The 17517-nt window shown below is 40.6% G+C and overlaps 1 protein-coding gene across 1 annotated transcript; it reads left to right on the forward strand.

Moving 5' to 3' along the window:
- The first annotated feature begins 652 nt into the window (after positions 1 to 652).
- On the forward strand, positions 653 to 13272 carry LOC140821477 (uncharacterized). Its single transcript, XM_073181971.1, has 3 exons — positions 653 to 1064; positions 12102 to 12551; positions 12791 to 13272. The coding sequence occupies exons 1-3, from the start codon at positions 653 to 655 to the stop codon at positions 13270 to 13272; spliced, it is 1344 nt and encodes a 447-aa protein (XP_073038072.1).
- Positions 13273 to 17517: the final 4245 nt, after the last annotated feature.

Consider the following 17517-nt stretch of genomic DNA (forward strand, 5'->3'; position numbering starts at 1 on the left):
AGCATGAGATTCTTGACTTGATCCTTGATATCCGAGCACATTGCATTTTTCATGCATCATATCAGTTTGTATACTCGTACATTCTCGTATTTGGCGATTGTCGCTCACGTCCTTGTTTTCATCTTGGGCACCCCATTCCACGGGGCAGGTCTTAGGTTGGACGGTTCGGACAACCAGGGCAGTGGCTAGAGCAGTTGGGTTTTCGGTGGTGATCCAGTGGAGGTTTTCTGTGGTTTATCGTTTTCTCGTTCAGAATTATGTTATGGCTGTAATAATGTTTAAGACTGATGTTATTGCTCTGTTTTCGTTTGGGTTGTAAGATGATTAAGTATTTGGTTTCCGCTGTTTAACTGTTGGTATTAAGTTTAATGTTGCATGTTTATTAGTTTGTTTAGTAGTGGCTCGGGTAAGGGAGCTACATTTGGTGGTATCAGAGCATGCAAGATTTTTGGGACATTAGTAAATCTGTTTTGAGGATTTAGAAGTTGATTTTAGTTTCCTTTCAGATGTCAGGAGATGGAAGCAGTCAAGTAGTGTGGGACATGGCCGTTATGGCGACGATGAGGCTGGCCGAGAACATCGTCGTAGAGATCGTGACGGAAGGCGTCACCGAGATCATGATGAAAGGAGACGTTGGAACCGTGTCAACATTATGGATTTCATGAAGATTGGACCTCCACCGTTGACCGGAGATGAGAATGCTGATGTTGCTGAAGCTTGGGTTGATATCATGGAGCAGTGTTTTCGAGTGTTGCACTATGACGAGGATGAGAAGATGGAGGTAGCTGATTTCATGATCCAAGGAAAAGCTCGGAAATGGTGGAAACCTGTTTCTGTCATTCTAGTTCAGCAGCATGGGCGGATTCGTTGGGAACATTTCCGTCAGGCCTTCATCAATCATCACTTACCGCCAGCTCTTCGCCAGGCGAAGGAGATGGAACTGTTGACCATTAAGCAAGGAGATTCGAACATTGAGGATTATCATAAGCGTTTTACAGATCTGTTGTCGTACGCTCCTCACATCAGTGAGAATTCTGCAGCAAAATATTCTCACTTTTTGAATGGTTTGAACCAGGAGATTTTTGATCGGGTTTCTGTCTGTGATGATCCTACTTCGTACGAAGGATTAGTGAATCATTGTCGTCAAGCCGAGATCAGTATTGCTAGTGTTAGAGTAGGTGCCCGTCGAGCCAAGTGTTGGCCGAGGGTTCATGATTAAACTCTATGTATAAACAGTCTTTGTTTTAATAATATTTGAATTTATCGTTTTGGCACTTCTTTATCTGTATACCCATGCTAGTTTCATAGATAAAGTCCTTGAATATACAAATAGTAGAAAGAATATGAGATGCTCATATGATGAGTATCATGAAACTCGTATTTGAAATACTGTATATTCTAAACGGTTCCTAGTCGATTCAGCCGCCATTAAGAAGGATATAGGCCGCTCGAGTTAGAGACTAGTATCTGCGATGTGAGTAACATGTTTCATTGGTAGGGGACATTGTGATGTCCGAACATGCAGATAGGTGCTCCTTGTAGAGAGTGCACTGAACAACCCTCCATATAAGGACTTTCCAAGTGGTTCTCACTTATCGAGTGGAAAAGTCCTGGTTTATGGTTGTACACCATTAGTCCTTATGACCCGAGATAACATTGAGACTCTATGTGCTAGAATTACACTTTAACTTGTTTACCGACTCTCATGGGGTCATCAGGTGGCAAGGTTGGGTGTTCTGTCGAAACATATAGGAGTCGATGCATTGAAGTCGGGGATTCACCGCTTACCTTCGGGTATGGATATCCTATGTGTTCTCATGTATGTGTAGGTTGAAATCTCTGATCAGATTATGGTGGTAATTATGAAAGGAGTTTCATAGATTACACCATCGATGCAACTACGATAGAAACATAGTATCGATTCATTGACAACTCTCGATAAACCAATGGTTGTCGAATCGGTCGGGATATATGAGTTGAAGGGACCGTACTGTACGCTAACCATAATTGAATGGTTCTTGCAGGCACTATCATTTGATACCTAGGGAATCATGTAAGCGATGCTGCTAGGCGTTTAACATGATTGGTTGAGTATTATCAGACTTGAGTTCTGACGTTCTTATTATCAAGGAGTTGATAAGTAAGAATGGAGCAATTGGGGTATGCTCATATAAGGACATGTTTAGTCCGAATCACATGGAGATGTGAACCCACGGCTAGTTGTATCAATGAACCATTGAAGGCCACACAAGTGCTAGCTTTCTAGATCCCGTTGAGAAGTTAAAATATTTCAATGTGTTGAACGGCTTATAAATGAGTTTATAAGCGTAAGGAAAAGTAGAAGTATGACTTCTATGAGAGAAATGTAATTTTAATTTATGAATGTGTTCTTAAATTAAAAGTTGGCCAAATAAATAATGTATTTGAAAATTGTGATTTTCATAAACATTATTATGGACTAAATTAAATTAATTCAAGTGTTGAATTAATTAAACACTAGTGGACCTAGTAGAGTCCAAATAATTAAATTAATTCAAGAGTTGAATTAATTAAATCAAATTGAGTCTTGTAGAGCTCAATTTAAATAAATTATTTAAATAGTGGACTTGAGTAAATTCAAGTAATATTTAATTAGTCTCAAATATGTTTGAGATAATTAAATTTAGTCCATGCTTTTAATTTGTTAAAAAAAAAACCATATAATATATGCATGCATGGGATGTGAAGAGTTGGGAGACAACTTTCTCAATATTCAAGACATGTGTCACACATGCCAACAACAACTTTTTACACTACCAAGGCTAGTCTCCCTTCCCCCCATTGTAGCATGAAATGGCCGAAACTTGCAAGCAATATTCTCTCAAGTTTTCTCTCAATTTTTCTCTTCAAGTGTTGAGGAAGAAATGTAACGCCCCGAAAATTTTAAGGTCCACGTAAACCACATGCATGCAATTATTAAATTTTCTTGTATTTTGATTAAATGTTTTAATTGCATTAATTAATTATGTTGTGCATGTTTAGATGTTTAAAATATATTTTTCTACATTGTTGCATTAAAATGTATTTTTAAAAGGTTATTCGAGTTGCAATCGAGGAACGGAGACTGAGGGCTGAAAAATGTAAAATCTTTGTATTAAATAATTATTTTAAATTATTTAAAATATGGTCGATGCTTTTTAAGTATTTTTAAAAATAAAGGGCTTTGAGGTGATTTTATACGCCGGGACGTAAATTTTATCGGTGTTGGTTTTTCAACTAAAATACGAGCTTTTAGGCAACCCGGCTATTAAATTCACAATCTTATTTTAACAAAAATATTTTTAATATATTAACTAAATCCTAATCAAGCACTAGTGGGCATTGTGATACCCTTGTCCCACATCGAAAAAAATCAAGATTTAAAATGAGTTTATAATGGCTTACAATGGACTTCTATAGCAACTTGGGTTAATCATTTTCGTAAAAGCGAGGACGAATACGAAGTAGTTGCTATAGGGGCTCATTGTGCAGTTACGCAGTCGCCGGCCCGGGCTCGGGGCGCGACAGAATGGTATCAGAGCCGGTCACCGGCATGGAACACTGGGAAATAAGTGCTATGCAGGGCAAAGTGCTACGTGCATGGGAGCCACCTCTTGAACCTGCGGGGCAAAGTGCTACATGACGGGAGCCACCTCTTGAACCTGTAGGAGCCACATCTAGATTCTCGGTGCTGGTGGATCGAGGGGTCAGTCGCGACGAGGACGTCGCGTTCTGAAGGAGGGGTGATTGTGATACCCTTGTCCCACATCGAAAAAAATCAAGATTTAAAATGAGTTTATAATGGCTTACAGTGGACTTCTATAGCAACTTGGGTTAATCATTTTCGTAAAAGCGAGGACGAATACGAAGTAGTTGCTATAGGGGCTCATTGTGCAGTTACACAGCCGCGGGCCCGGGCTCGGGGCGTGACAAGAAAAATACTTGTCCTTGAAAAATCCTTTTATTTTTCTAGTGCAAAATAAGAGGGGTTCTAGTTTGCAAGTGGTGGGCCTAATTTGAAGGAAAGAAAAGGAGTCCAAGGAAGCTTGTAGATCTTCATTCCATTCAAGAGCCAAGTTGTTTACAACTTGGTTGGAGCCATCATCAACATTAAGAGGTTGATAGGTAACTATTTCTAAACACACTATGAATGTCATTTTGGTGTTTTATTGTATTTCCTACACAAACTCATGGTGGCCGAATTTTATATGCTAAAATCGAAAATTTTTGTGCTTCCGTTGCGTTTCCGGCCACCGTAACCGATCCTCTTTCAAGTGGTATCCGAGCTATGGTTACGATTTTGTGTAGCAAATACAAGATATTATATTGAGATTGATTTCTAACCGCAAGAGAATGAAATTTGCAACAAAATCAAGGCATGACAATGGGGAATTTCGGGCAGCTCGGGCTGCCCGAGAGGCTGCCCGTTTCGGGCAACAAGGGCAGCCCGAGGGGCTGCCCGAACAACCCCCTACTTTTAATAAAAAATAAATAAATAAATTTTGTTACCGGAATCCGGCGACGGAGCTCCGGCGACGGCGATGACGACTAGGGTTTTCCAAAAGTGTTTTGGATTATCAAAGTGTCATGGGCCTTGAGTTTTTGGGCCATTGGATGGCTAACATATTTGTGAATTTTAAATGGGCCAAAACGTTTTCGGTGAAAAATGAATTTTTTGGGCCCTTAAGTTTAAAATTACAAAAGTTGCAAACATTTTCTCATGAAATAAATATTTTAAGTTGGACTTTAAATATTTATAGTAAATGGTGATTTACAAGAAATTCGGTTATAAATAAATTAATTGGAAAGTAGACAAACGTGTTTGTACACTTTGTTAATTTAGTTTATAATCGTGGCGGTTAGTGATCGGATCAAGATATATAATATTGGATCAATTAATTATTGTGATAATTAATTGATGGTGTATGATATGTGATATTATGCATGAAGGATGATCAAAAGCCAAAACCCAATTTGTTAGGTGTATGCTAGGATATTTTGTGTTGAATGATTGTAATAATTATCAATTTATAAAGTGGGCTTGGTTTATAGCCCGTTCCCACCCCATGAGATGTATCCCTATTTGCCATGGATATTTATTTGTAAATATTAGTATAGTGGATGATCAAGATTGGAAGATGGTGGCCATGATGATTATGAAGATCGAAGACATGTAAATATTGGAAGCTTATGTAATAGTTGCATTTGCATCCCGTGCATTTCCCTAGGATTGGACATAGGCCCGTGTTTAGCTCACACGGTCCGTTAGTATTGAGGTGATTGATCATCCTTGTTTGTTTACTGTTTATAATATATGCATGATATGTTATAAATAATGAGTATGTGCGTTATTATTATGATAATAACAAAGTTGCATGAATCTGGCAAACATACGATCAAACATGGCGAGCTTTTAAAATATAATTAATGATGAGACCTTTCAAAATTAAAAACCCTCGTTTTGAATTAAATTCAAAATTAATATCAAGTCCGAAAAGGGGAATTATAAATTTGTTTATAATTTCCATGTCTTCCATCGAAAAATGGGTGCATGACGAATCGCTACCCGTACTCGGGGCTCGGCTCATATTATTGGGGGGCCCTTAGTACCGGAAAGCTGTGACATCCATTTGACATGGTGATGTGAACTACGTGGAACTCCCATGACTTCGGCACAGATAATTGAGGGAACTCATGGCGACCGTCCATCTAGGTTCAACATCGATGGGTAAGGCTTGACACGTAAAGATGAACGACGTCAATATTGGGTCCTAATCAAACGTGAGACAAAAATTTACGTTAAGGGTTGCATTGTGATGCAATTGGAAACTACCTTTTAGGAATTGTGATTGGCTGATATTATTCGGGATCATATTTTTCTAATTGGACCTTACGTACCTACTGAGGAAAGGAGTTTCCCGTTTTCACTAGAGGGTAGTGAAAGATGTCAAAACAGTGGGAGTAAATATTTATAAAGTTAAAGTCCATACTTTATATCTTATTAAATATTTTAAAATAGTCATTAACATTTATCTGTTTTACTTTTCAGTACAAAATTTGACAATGTCTTCAATTCGCAATCCACTTTCTGCCATACTCGAAAAACACGTTCTAACCGGACCTAACTGTATCACTTGGCTAAGAAATCTAAAGATCGTCTTGAACTCGGAGAAAATTGCATATACACTGACTGAGTCGCCCCCTGCTGAGGCTCCGACTAGCTGCACTCCTGAGGAATTGCAGACCTACAAGGATTGGTGTGACCATGACTTGAAGGCTAGGTGTTATATGCAGGCTTCTATGAACGATGAGCTGCAGAGGCGTTTCGAGGATGCAAAGAATGCTGCTGACATTCATATGCACCTCAAGGAGCACTTTGGTGAGCAGACTCGGCCTCTTAGGCATGCCACAGTCAAGGAGCTCATCACTTTACGCATGAGAGATGGGGCCTCGGTCCATGAGCATGGCCTAAAGTTGATTGGGCTCGTGGACAAACTCGTTGGCATGGATTTGATCTTGCCTTCGGAGTTGACCACCGACGTGTTGTTGTCCCTGCCTAGCTCGTTTGATCCTTTTGTGGTGAATTTCAATATGAACAAGATGGAGCCGACCCTTGAGGAGCTGGTGAATATGCTTGTGACTTTTGAGTCCACTATCAAGAAAGAGAAGTCGGTTCTTTATGTGGGTTCTTCATCTGGTACGAAGACCGATCCACGTGGGAAGGGAAAGAAGCGTTCTTTCCAACGTCCCAAGAAGAATGTGCCCTCGAAGAGGCAAGCTCCGAGTCCCGTTGTGGTAGCCACACCAGTGAAGGCTAACAAGACTGTCGACGTTTGTCATTACTGCAAGAAGCCTGGACATTGGAGGCGTAACTGCAGAGATAATCTTGCTCAGAAGAGTTCTGGAAACGGTATGTTCTATATTGAAGTAAACATTTCAAGTAACTCTACTTCTTGGGTATTGGATACCGGCTGTGGCTCACATCTCTGTAATGATTTGCAGGTGATGGGAAGAAGTAGAAGGCTTAGAAAAGGTGAGACCTTTTTGAGGATGGGCAATGGAGCAAGGGTTGCTGCCAAGGCCGTAGGAGATGTTTACTTGCTTTTGAACAATGATTTTAAGTTAATTTTGAGAGATGTTTTGTTTGTACCCGACTTGGTGAAAAACATTATTTCCATTTCTATGTTGGACAAAGATGGATTTTCTTGTTTATTTAGCAAAGGTGTTTGCAACATTTACAAGAATGAATGTTTAGTTGGTACCGGGGAACTTGAAAACGATCTCTATAACTTAAAATTGAAAGATATTCCACTAAACAATGTCCAAGCGATAACAACAACAAACAAGAGAAAACAAGATACTCTAAATTCGGCACAATTATGACATGCTCGATTAGGACATATTTCCTTAAGAAGGATGAACAAGCTAGTGGGAGTTGGCATGTTTGATATGTCTGATATTAATGCTCTCACGACTTGTGAATCCTGTCTAAAAGGAAAGATGACCAAAATTCCCTTTAAGGGCCATGAGGAGCGAGCCAAAGGGTTATTGGATTTGATCCAGACCGATGTGTGCGGTCCGCTTAGCATCACCACTAAGCATGGACATGCCTACTTCATCACCTTTACCGATGATTTCTCAAGGTATGGGTATGTGTATTTGATGAAATACAAATCTGAAGCTTTTGAAAGGTTCAAAGAATTCAGAAGTGAAGTAGAGAATCAGTTGGGACGAAGCATCAAGACACTTCGATCGGATCGAGGTGGCGAGTACTTGAGTGCCGAGTTCCAAGAGTATCTAAGGGAGAATGGGATTCTCTCGCAGTGGACTCTGCCCGCTACACCACAGTTGAATGGTGTTTCGGAGCGTCGTAACCGGACTTTGATGGACATGGTTCGGTCTATGATGGGGTTCACGGAGTTGCCGCCATCCTTTTGGGGATATGCGCTTGAGACAGCGGCACTGTTGTTGAACAATGTCCATACAAAAGCAGTTGATAAGACACCATATGAGATATGGATGGGTAAGCCACCCAAATATTCCTATTTTAGAATATGGGGGTGACCTGCTTATGTGAAGCAGGTAGTGGGAGATAAATTGGACTGTCGATCCATTTTATGTTACTTTGTGGGATATCCAAGGAATTCAGCTGGATATTATTTCTATTATCCCCAAGAAACAAAGGTGTTTGTTTCTAGGAATGCAACTTTTTTGGAAAGGGAATTTCTATTGAATAGAAAAGGAGAGATGATAGAAATCGAAGAAGTTCGAGAGACACCCACAATTGTAGAACCCACACCCGAAGAGCCAATGGAGGAGATACAAGCTCCTAGAAGATCCGAGAGAGTCTCGAGACCACCTATGAGGTATGGTCTGCTTCTTGAAAAGGGCCATGATGAGCCTAACCTTAAATGTGATCCAAGGACCTTCAAGGAAGCGTTATCTGATGCCGATTCATCCAAGTGGCTTGAAGCAATGGAATCTGAGATGAATTCCATGCATTCGAACCAAGTGTGGAATCTTGTGGATCCACCTGAGGGAACTGTTCCCATAGGGTGTAAATGGATTTACAAGAGGAAACTTGGGGCGGATGGGAAGGTATTGACCTTCAAGGCGCGATTGGTGGCAAAATGATATACTCAAAGACAAGGAGTTGACTTTGAGAAAACATTTTCCCCAGTCGCAATGTTCAAGTCCATAAGGATTTTGCTAGCCATAGCTGTATGGTATGACTATGAGATATGGCAGATGGATGTTAAGACAGCCTTTCTTAATGGGGATATTAAGGAAGAGATTTACATGTCTCAACCCGAAGGGTTTACATCTATCGGAAGTGAGCATATGGTATGCAAACTTCAAAGATCTATTTATGGTCTAAAGCAGGCATGTAGGAGTTGGAACCTCAGATTCGATAGTACAATCAAAGAGTTTGGTTTTGCTAAGAATCCTGAGGAACCATGTGTGTATAAGAAGGTTAGTGGGAGTGCTGTGACATTCCTAGTGTTGTATGTTGATGACATTCTACTCATTGGGAATGATGTAGGAATGTTGCAATCAACTAAGATATGGTTAGCGAGTAAGTTCTCGATGCAGGACTTTGGTGAAGCATCTTCTGTATTAGGAATACAGATCTATAGAGATAGATCAAAAAGATTGCTTGGTCTCACCCAGTCCACATACATTGATACCATCGTGATGCGGTTCTCGATGGATGAGTCCAAGAGACGACATCTACCAATGTGTCATGGCGTGTCCCTATCCAAGTCTATGTCTCCCAAGACTGATGCAGAGATAGCGGCGATGACCAGCATTCCTTATGCATCTGCGATTTGTAGCATCTTGTATGGGATGATATCTACACGTCCTGACGTGGCCTTTGCACTAAGTGTAGTGAGTTGATATCAATCCAACTCTGGTCTTCCACACTGGAAAGCTGTGAAAGACATCCTCAAGTATTTGAGAAGGACCAATAAATTGTTCTTGGTCTATGGGGGTGGAGAACTGAAATTGGAAGGCTATACCGACTCTAGCTTCCAAAGCGATATTGATGACTCGAAGTCAACCTCTGGATTCATATTCATGCTCAATGGCGCTGATGTCTCTTGGAAGAGTTCCAAGCAAGACAGCACTGCGGATTCCACCACTGAGGCAGAATATATTGCTGCATCAGCTGCAGCAAAGGAGGTAGTTTGGATAAGGAATTTCGTCCAAGAGTTGGGCGTCATTCCTAATGGAGTTGCTCCTGTCCCGGTGTTTTGTGACAACACGGGAGCCATTGCTCAAGAAAAGGAGCCAAGGTCTCATCAGAAGTCCAAACACGTATTGAGAAAGTACCACATCCTCAGAGAGTTCGTGGAAAGAGGAGATGTCACGATTGACAAAGTCGGCTCCGCAGATAATGTTGCTGATCCGCTTACTAAGCCTTTACCTGGAGCAGTATTCGAGAAGCATCGCGAATCAATGGGTTTGAATCATATGGGTATTTGGCTCTAGTGCAAGTGGGAGATTGTTAGAGTAGGTGCCCGTCGAGCCAAGTGTTGGCCGAGGGTTCATGATTAAACTCTATGTATAAACAGTCTTTATTTTAATAATATTTGAATTTATCGTTTTGGCACTTCTTTATCTGTATACCCATGCTAGTTGCATAGATAAAGCCCTTGAATATACAAATAGTAGAAAGAATATGAGATGCTCATATGATGAGTATCATGAAACTCGTATTTGCAATACTGTATATTCTAAACGGTTCCTAGTCGATTCAGCCGCCATTAAGAAAGATATAGGCCGCTCGAGTTAGAGACTAGTATCTGCGATGTGAGTACCATGTTTCATTGGTAGGGGACATTGTGATGTCCGAACATGCAGATAGGTGCTCCTTGTAGAGAGTGCACTGAACAACCCTCCATAAAAGGACTTTCCAAGTGGTTCTCACTTATCGAGTGGAAAAGTCCTGGTTTATGGTTGTACACCATTAGTCCTTATGACCCGGGACAACATTGAAACTCTATGTGCTAGAATTACACTTTGACTTGTTTACCGACTCTCATGAGGTCATCAGGTGGCAAGGTTGGGTATTCTGTCGAAACATATAGGAGTCGATGCATTGTAGTCGGGGATTCACTGCTTACCTTCGGGTATGGATATCCTATGTGTTCTCATGTATGTGTAGGTTGAAATCTCTGATCAGAGTATGGTGGTAATTATGAAAGGGGTTTCATAGATTACACCATTGATGCAACTACGGCATGACACATAGTATCGATTCATTGACAACTCTCGATAAACCAATGGTTGTCGAATCGGTCGGGATATATGAGTTGAAGGGACCGTACTGTACGCTAACCATAATTGAATGGTTCTTGCAGGCACTATCATTTGATACCTAGGGAATCATGTAAGCGATGCTGCTTGGCGTTTAACATGATTGGTTGGGTATTATCAGACTTGAGTTCTGACGTTCTTATTATCAAGGAGTTGATAAGTAAGAATGGAGCAATTGGGGTATGCTCATATAAGGACAAGTTTAGTTCGAATCACATGGAGATGTGAACCCACGGCTAGTTGTATCAATGAACCATTGAGGGCCACTCAAGTGCTAGCTTTCTAGATCCCGTTGAGAAGTTAAAATAGTTCAATGTGTTGAACGGCTTATAAATGAGTTTATAAGCGTAAGAAAAAATAGAAGTATGACTTCTATGAGAGAAATGTAATTTTAATTTATGAATGTGTTCTTAAATTAAAAGTTGGCCAAATAAATAATGTATTTGAAAATTGTGATTTTCATAAACATTATTATGGACTAAATTAAATTAATTCAAGTGTTGAATTAATTAAACACTAGTGGACCTAGTAGAGTCCAAATAATTAAATTAATTCAAGAGTAGAATTAATTAAATCAAATTGAGTCTTGTAGAGCTCAATTTAAATAAATTATTTAACTAGTGGACTTGAGTAAATTCAAGTAATATTTAATTAGTCTCAAATATGTTTGAGATAATTAAATTTAGTCCATGCTTTTAATTTGTTAAAAAAAAAAAACCATATAATATATGCATGCATGGGAGGTGAAGAGTTGGGAGACAACTTTCTCAATATTCAAGACATGTGTCACACATGCCAACAACAACTTTTTATACTACCAAGGCTAGTCTCCCTTCCCCCCATTGTAGCATGAAATGGCCGAAACTTGCAAGCAATATTCTCTCAAGTTTTCTCTCAATTTTTCTCTTCAAGTGTTGTGGAAGAAAAATACTTCTCATTGAAAAATCCTTTTATTTTTCTAGTGCAAAATAAGAGGGGTTCTAGTTTGCAAGTGGTGGGCCTAATTTGAAGGAAAGAAAAGGAGTCCAAGGAAGCTTGTAGATCTTCATTCCATTCAAGAGCCAAGTTGTTTACAACTTGGTTGGAGCCATCATCAACCTTAAGAGATTGATAGGTAACTATTTCTAAACACACTATGAATGTCATTTTGGTGTTTTATTGTATTTCCTACACAAACTCATGGTGGCCGAATTTTATATGCTAAAATCGAAATTTTTGTGCTTCCGTTGCGTTTCCGGCCACTGTAACCGATCCTCTTTCAGCTAGGAGGAAGGCTATGCAAGCTAGCAAAAGTTCTAGTTCGTTGGGACCAAGGGGTCAGTCTTTCAAGAAGTCTCCATCTTCTTCTTCTTCCGGTTCTAGAGGTGTACACAACTTTGGTAGGAAAAAGATGCAATGTGGCCACTGCGGAGGCAATCACCCGACGGAGAATTGTCGAAGAGCAACAGGTGCATGTTTCAATTGTGGTGGTTTTTGTCACATGAAGAGGGATTGCCCTAATTTGGAGAATCAGAGTGGAGGCGGAGGTTCTATGACAGGGTCTTATAGTGGAAAACAGTCTGAGGCCACTGTTCAACAGAAAGGTTTTCCTGCTCAAGGTTCTCGTCGTGGAGGAATGTCACAAGGATCTCAGCAACGCCCACGAGTTCAGGGGCAAGTGTTTGCCTTAAACCAAGAGCAAGATGAGGAGCATAACGAGAGAGTCATTGCAGGTAATTTTCTTTTATGTGGTATTCCTGCATATTTATTGATTGACACTGGGGCATCGCATTCATTCATAGCATCAACGTTTGTTAAGAAGCATAAACTACCCTACGTGTCATTAGATGTTTGTTGTCGGTGTCTACACCGATGGGACAAGAGTTTTTAGCTAAGCGACTTGTAGTAGACTGTTTGCTAGAGTTCGAGGGAATTTACTTGTCTGCCAATTTGATGATATTGGCTATGGAAGATTTCGATTGTATTATGGGAATCGACCCATTGACTAAGTATAGAGCGACGGTGGATTGTTATCAAGGTCTCGTTCAGTTTCGTCCAGAAGGAGACGAGAATTGGTTCTTCTTTGGTGAGGGAGCTCGACCTCCAATGCCAGTAGTGTCTGCTGTAAAGGCACAACGAGCTTTAGCAAAAGGAGGAGAAGGATACCTCATTTATGCTGTTGACGTATCAAAGGATGTAATCGACGTGAAGAACATTCCAGTTGTCGATGAATTTCCTGATGTTTTTCCCGATGAAATTCCTGGATTTCCTCCAGAGAGGGAAGTGGAAGCGAAGATAGAGTTGGTACCAGGAACCGCACCTATCTCCAGAGCGCCTTATAGATTGGCACCAACAGAGATGAAAAAGTTGAAACAACAGTTACAAGATCTTCTTGACAAAGGGTACATTAGACCCAGTGTGTCTCCCTGGGGAGCACCAGTGTTGTTCGTTTAAAAAAAGGATGGGTCTATGCGGTTTTGCATAGATTATCGGCAGTTGAACCGAGTAACAGTCAAGAATAAATATCCGTTACCACGGATTGATGATTTGTTTGATCAACTGTAAGGGACTTCAGTGTACTCGAAGATCGATTTACGGTCTGGATATCATCAACTTCTAGTTCATCAACGTGATATCCCTAAGACTGCATTTCGAACAAGGTATGGGCATTACGAGTTTCTAGTGATGCCGTTTGGTTTGACGAATGCTCCAGCAGTATTTATGGATTTGATGAACCGAGTATTCCAGTAGTATCTTGACAAGTTTGTCATTGTCTTTATTGATGACATACTGGTATACTCTCGTAGCCTTGAAGAGCATGCACAACATTTAAGGATTGTGTTGCTAACCTTAAGGAATCACCAAATGTATGCTAAGTTGAACAAGTGCGAGTTTTGGCTCGACAGAGTTGTCTTCTTGGGACATGTTATATCCAAAGATGGGATATCAGTGGATCCTAGCAAGATCGAAGCAGTGTTGAGTTGGGCACGACCGGAATCAGCTCAAGAGATAAGAAGTTTTCTAGGTTTGGCAGGTTATTAACGGAGATTCATTTCAGGATTTTCTCAGATTGCCAAACCATTGACTCAACTGACCTGTAATAATGTGCAGTTCGAATGGACTCATGATTGTGAAAATAGTTTCAATGAACTGCGTCAACGTTTGACAACTGCACCAGTTTTAGCTCTGCCATCTGGATCAGGAGGGTACATTGTGTACACTGACGCATCACTTCAAGGACTTGGGTGCGATTTAACCCAGAATGGTCATGTGATTGCATATGCATCCAGACAGTTGAAGAAGCATGAAGAGAATTATCCAGTTCATGATCTGGAATTGGCAGCGATTGTGTTTGCTTTAAAGATTTGGTGACATTATCTCTATGGAGAGAGATTTGAGATCTTTACAGATCACAAGAGTTTGAAGTATATCTTCACTCAAGCAGAGTTGAATATGCGCCAAAGAAGATGGATGGATTTGTTAAAGGATTATGATTGCGAAATCAAGTATCATCCAGGATAATCGAATATTACAGCTGATGCTCTTAGTCGCAAGGTGAGATTATCTGCACTTCAGACAAGTTTCATATCAAGTGTAATCCAAGATTGTTGTTCTCTGGGATTTCACTTCCGTCATAAGAAAGGAATGGAACACATTCGAGTAACGAGTATTTTATCTGAACCGATGTTGTATGCCAAAATCAGAGAAGTTCAGTTTTGTGATCCGAAGGTGGAAAAGTTAGCAAGGTTAGCTAACGGAGACAACACATCTGGCTTTGCGTTCCAAACAGATGGAACCTTATTTTGTCAGGAAGTATCGTAGTTCCAGAAGATTGTAAAGTGAGGGACGAGATTTTATCTCAAGCTCATAGGAGTAAGTTGAGTATCCACCCTGGAAGCATGAAAATGTATAAGGATTTGAAGACCAAGTTTTGGTGGAAAGGTATGAAGAGAAGTGTTTACCAATTTGTAGCCAAGTGTTTGGTTTGTCAGCAAGTGAAAGCTGAGCATCGACGACCAGGAGGATTACTTCATAATCTTCCTATTCCTGAGTGGAAGTGGGAGCATGTAACGATGGATTTTGTCACCCACTTGCCGCTGTCTTCTAAGAATTGTGATGCAATTTGGGTTGTTGTGGACCGACTGACTAAGTCAGCACATTTCATTCCGTATAGTCGGGAATATAGTTTCGATCGCATGGCAAGACTATACATTCAAGAGATTCGTAAATATCATGGTGTGCCAACAAGTATAGTCAGTGATAGAGATCCACGCTTTACCTCAAGGTTCTGGGGAAGTTTTCAAAAAGCGTTGGGAACGACATTGAGTCTGAGTACTGCCTATCATCCAGAGACCGATGGTCAGTCTGAGAGGACTATTCAGACACTTGAGGACATGTTGCGTGCTTGTGCTTTGGATTTTGGACCAGCATGGCATGATCATCTGCCGCTTGTGGAGTTTGCATATAACAATAGCTACCACAGTAGCATTGGTATGGCTCCGTTCGAAGCATTGTATGGTAGACGTTGTCGTACTCCATTGTTTTGTGACGAAGTAGGAGAACGACAAGTGCACGGACCTGAATTAGTGCAACAAGCGATTGACGTAGTGGAATTGATCAAGAAGAGAATTAAAACTGCAAAAGATCGTCAATCGAGTTATGCGAATACCAAGCGTAGACCTCTACAGTTTCAGTCAGGGGAAAAAGTTTTCCTTAAAGTTTCACCGTTCCGCAGGGTGATGAGATTTGGACTCAAGGGAAAATTAGCCCCAAGATTCATCGGACCTTTTGAGATCTTGGAATGTGTTGGAAATTTGGCGTACCGATTGGCTTTACCGCCGTATCTGTCCAGCATTCATAATGTCTTTCATGTATCGTTGCTACGACGGTATGTAGCAGATGAGTCGCACGTTCTTAGTCCGACAGATGTTCATCTTGAAGAAGAATTGACTTATGTCGAGCAGCCGCTTTTAATCCTGGGTAGGAAAGAGAAAAAGCTCAAAAACAAGACCATTCCACTTGTTCTAGTGCAATGGCAATGCCGAGGTACTGTAGAAGCGACTTGGGAGTTAGAGAGTCGTATGCGCTCAGAGTATCCTCATTTGTTTTGTGTTGTATTTTATTCAGTTGTATTGTTCTTCAGTTTTGATTTCGAGGACGAAATCTCTGTAAGGAGGGGAGGATGTAATGACCCGAATTTCTATTTTGAATGAAGTATTAATTAAGACATAATTAATGAGTTGTTAATTAAGTATTATTAAAGAATTGATAATTCGGGATTAAGCTATTGGTATCCACCGAATTTTAAATGGATAACCCGACCTACTTCGGATTACAGTATCTCAAGAAATCCAACTAGACCAATGAGATTCTGACACGTGGAAGATAAGATTGGTTCGGATTTTCTGGAATAGTGCGGATGCAGCCTATAAATGGAAGCCGATTCTTTTGTTTCCTTCACCGCATTCTTCAGAGAGAGTTCTAGTTGTACCTTAGGATTTCTAGCCAATTTCTAGGGCACTTTGGTGTCGGGAAGTTTCGGAGCTAGTGTCGACTCGAGGAGGGTCGGTGAACTGAGATCGAGACATCATCAGCGGGCTAACGACGGACGCAGGTATAATCATAAATCCTTAGATAGTGATTTAAGGATCATTAGGGAGATCTTTGTAGCATGTTTGATCTGGTTTGTTAGTGATTTCTTTATGTTGGTATTGTCTAGGTTCAGAGCTTTCTGTCAGATTGTTTTAGTGAGCTACGTGATGTACTGACTGAGATATCCAAGCGTAGTATAAACACTTATATGCTGCATATTTATCTGTTGCATGATACATGTTTTACTGCTTTGGCATATTATGCATGACATATCATGTTGAGCCTGATATCTTTAGAGATATACCTCGTTTGTTGGGGCCGCTCAACCCTATTATGTATTGTGGACGATAGGGCATCGAGAGCTACAGTGTCCGACGGGACCCGTGGGCTCTGATGACCTGGACATTGCAGGTCCACGTCTTGATGATGAGTGTTGGAGCCAAAACATGCCTAGGGCAGATCAGAGACTACACACTCAGGCGCCTCTAGACTGAGCATGAGATTCTTGACTTGATCCTTGATATCCGAGCAGATTGCATTTTGCATGCATCATATCAGTTTGTATACTCGTACATTCTCGTATTGGGCGATTGTCGCTCACGTCCTTGTTTTCATCTTGGGCACCCCATTCCACGGGGCAGGTCTTAGGTTGGACGGTTGTCGCTCACGTCCTTGTTTTCATCTTGGGCACCCCATTCCACGGGGCAGGTCTTAAGTTTAATGTTTCATGTTTATTAGTTTGTTTAGTAGTGGCTCGGGTAAGGGCGCTACAATTGTACTATTGTACTGTCAGAATTTGATAAAACAGAGATGTCGTGATTTGATTAGAATATTGATACAGTATTTTGATAATGTCATTGCCAGATTGAACAGTGACCGACTTTGAGTCAAGACTTCAATTGTATCAGAGCGACATCAAGAAACGTATAAATAAATGTTGATTCGGGATTGCACAACTCGAGTTATGTTTGACTTGAGTTTCCCAAAATCACATACTTTATTTTATTGCATTGATATTTGCAATTATCGGATTGATATGTTTAGTCTATTGAATTTATAGCAGAACGAGAATTTGAGTCTAGGGCAGATCAGCCTAGCTAGGGCAGA

This window comes from Primulina eburnea, unplaced genomic scaffold (genome assembly GCF_022965805.1).
Source record: "Primulina eburnea isolate SZY01 unplaced genomic scaffold, ASM2296580v1 ctg579_ERROPOS2970300, whole genome shotgun sequence".
NCBI classification, from domain to species: domain Eukaryota; kingdom Viridiplantae; phylum Streptophyta; class Magnoliopsida; order Lamiales; family Gesneriaceae; genus Primulina; species Primulina eburnea.

Bases quoted from the DNA above. Each gene is read 5' to 3' on its own strand.
- LOC140821477 (XM_073181971.1), top strand. From the start codon at position 653: ATGGATTTCATGAAGATTGGACCTCCACCGTTGACCGGAGATGAGAAT. The intron at 1,065-12,101 runs GTTTGAACCAGG...ATCCTCTTTCAG, and splicing joins ATATTCTCACTTTTTGAATG to CTAGGAGGAAGGCTATGCAA. The intron at 12,552-12,790 runs GTAATTTTCTTT...TGGCTATGGAAG, and splicing joins TAACGAGAGAGTCATTGCAG to ATTTCGATTGTATTATGGGA.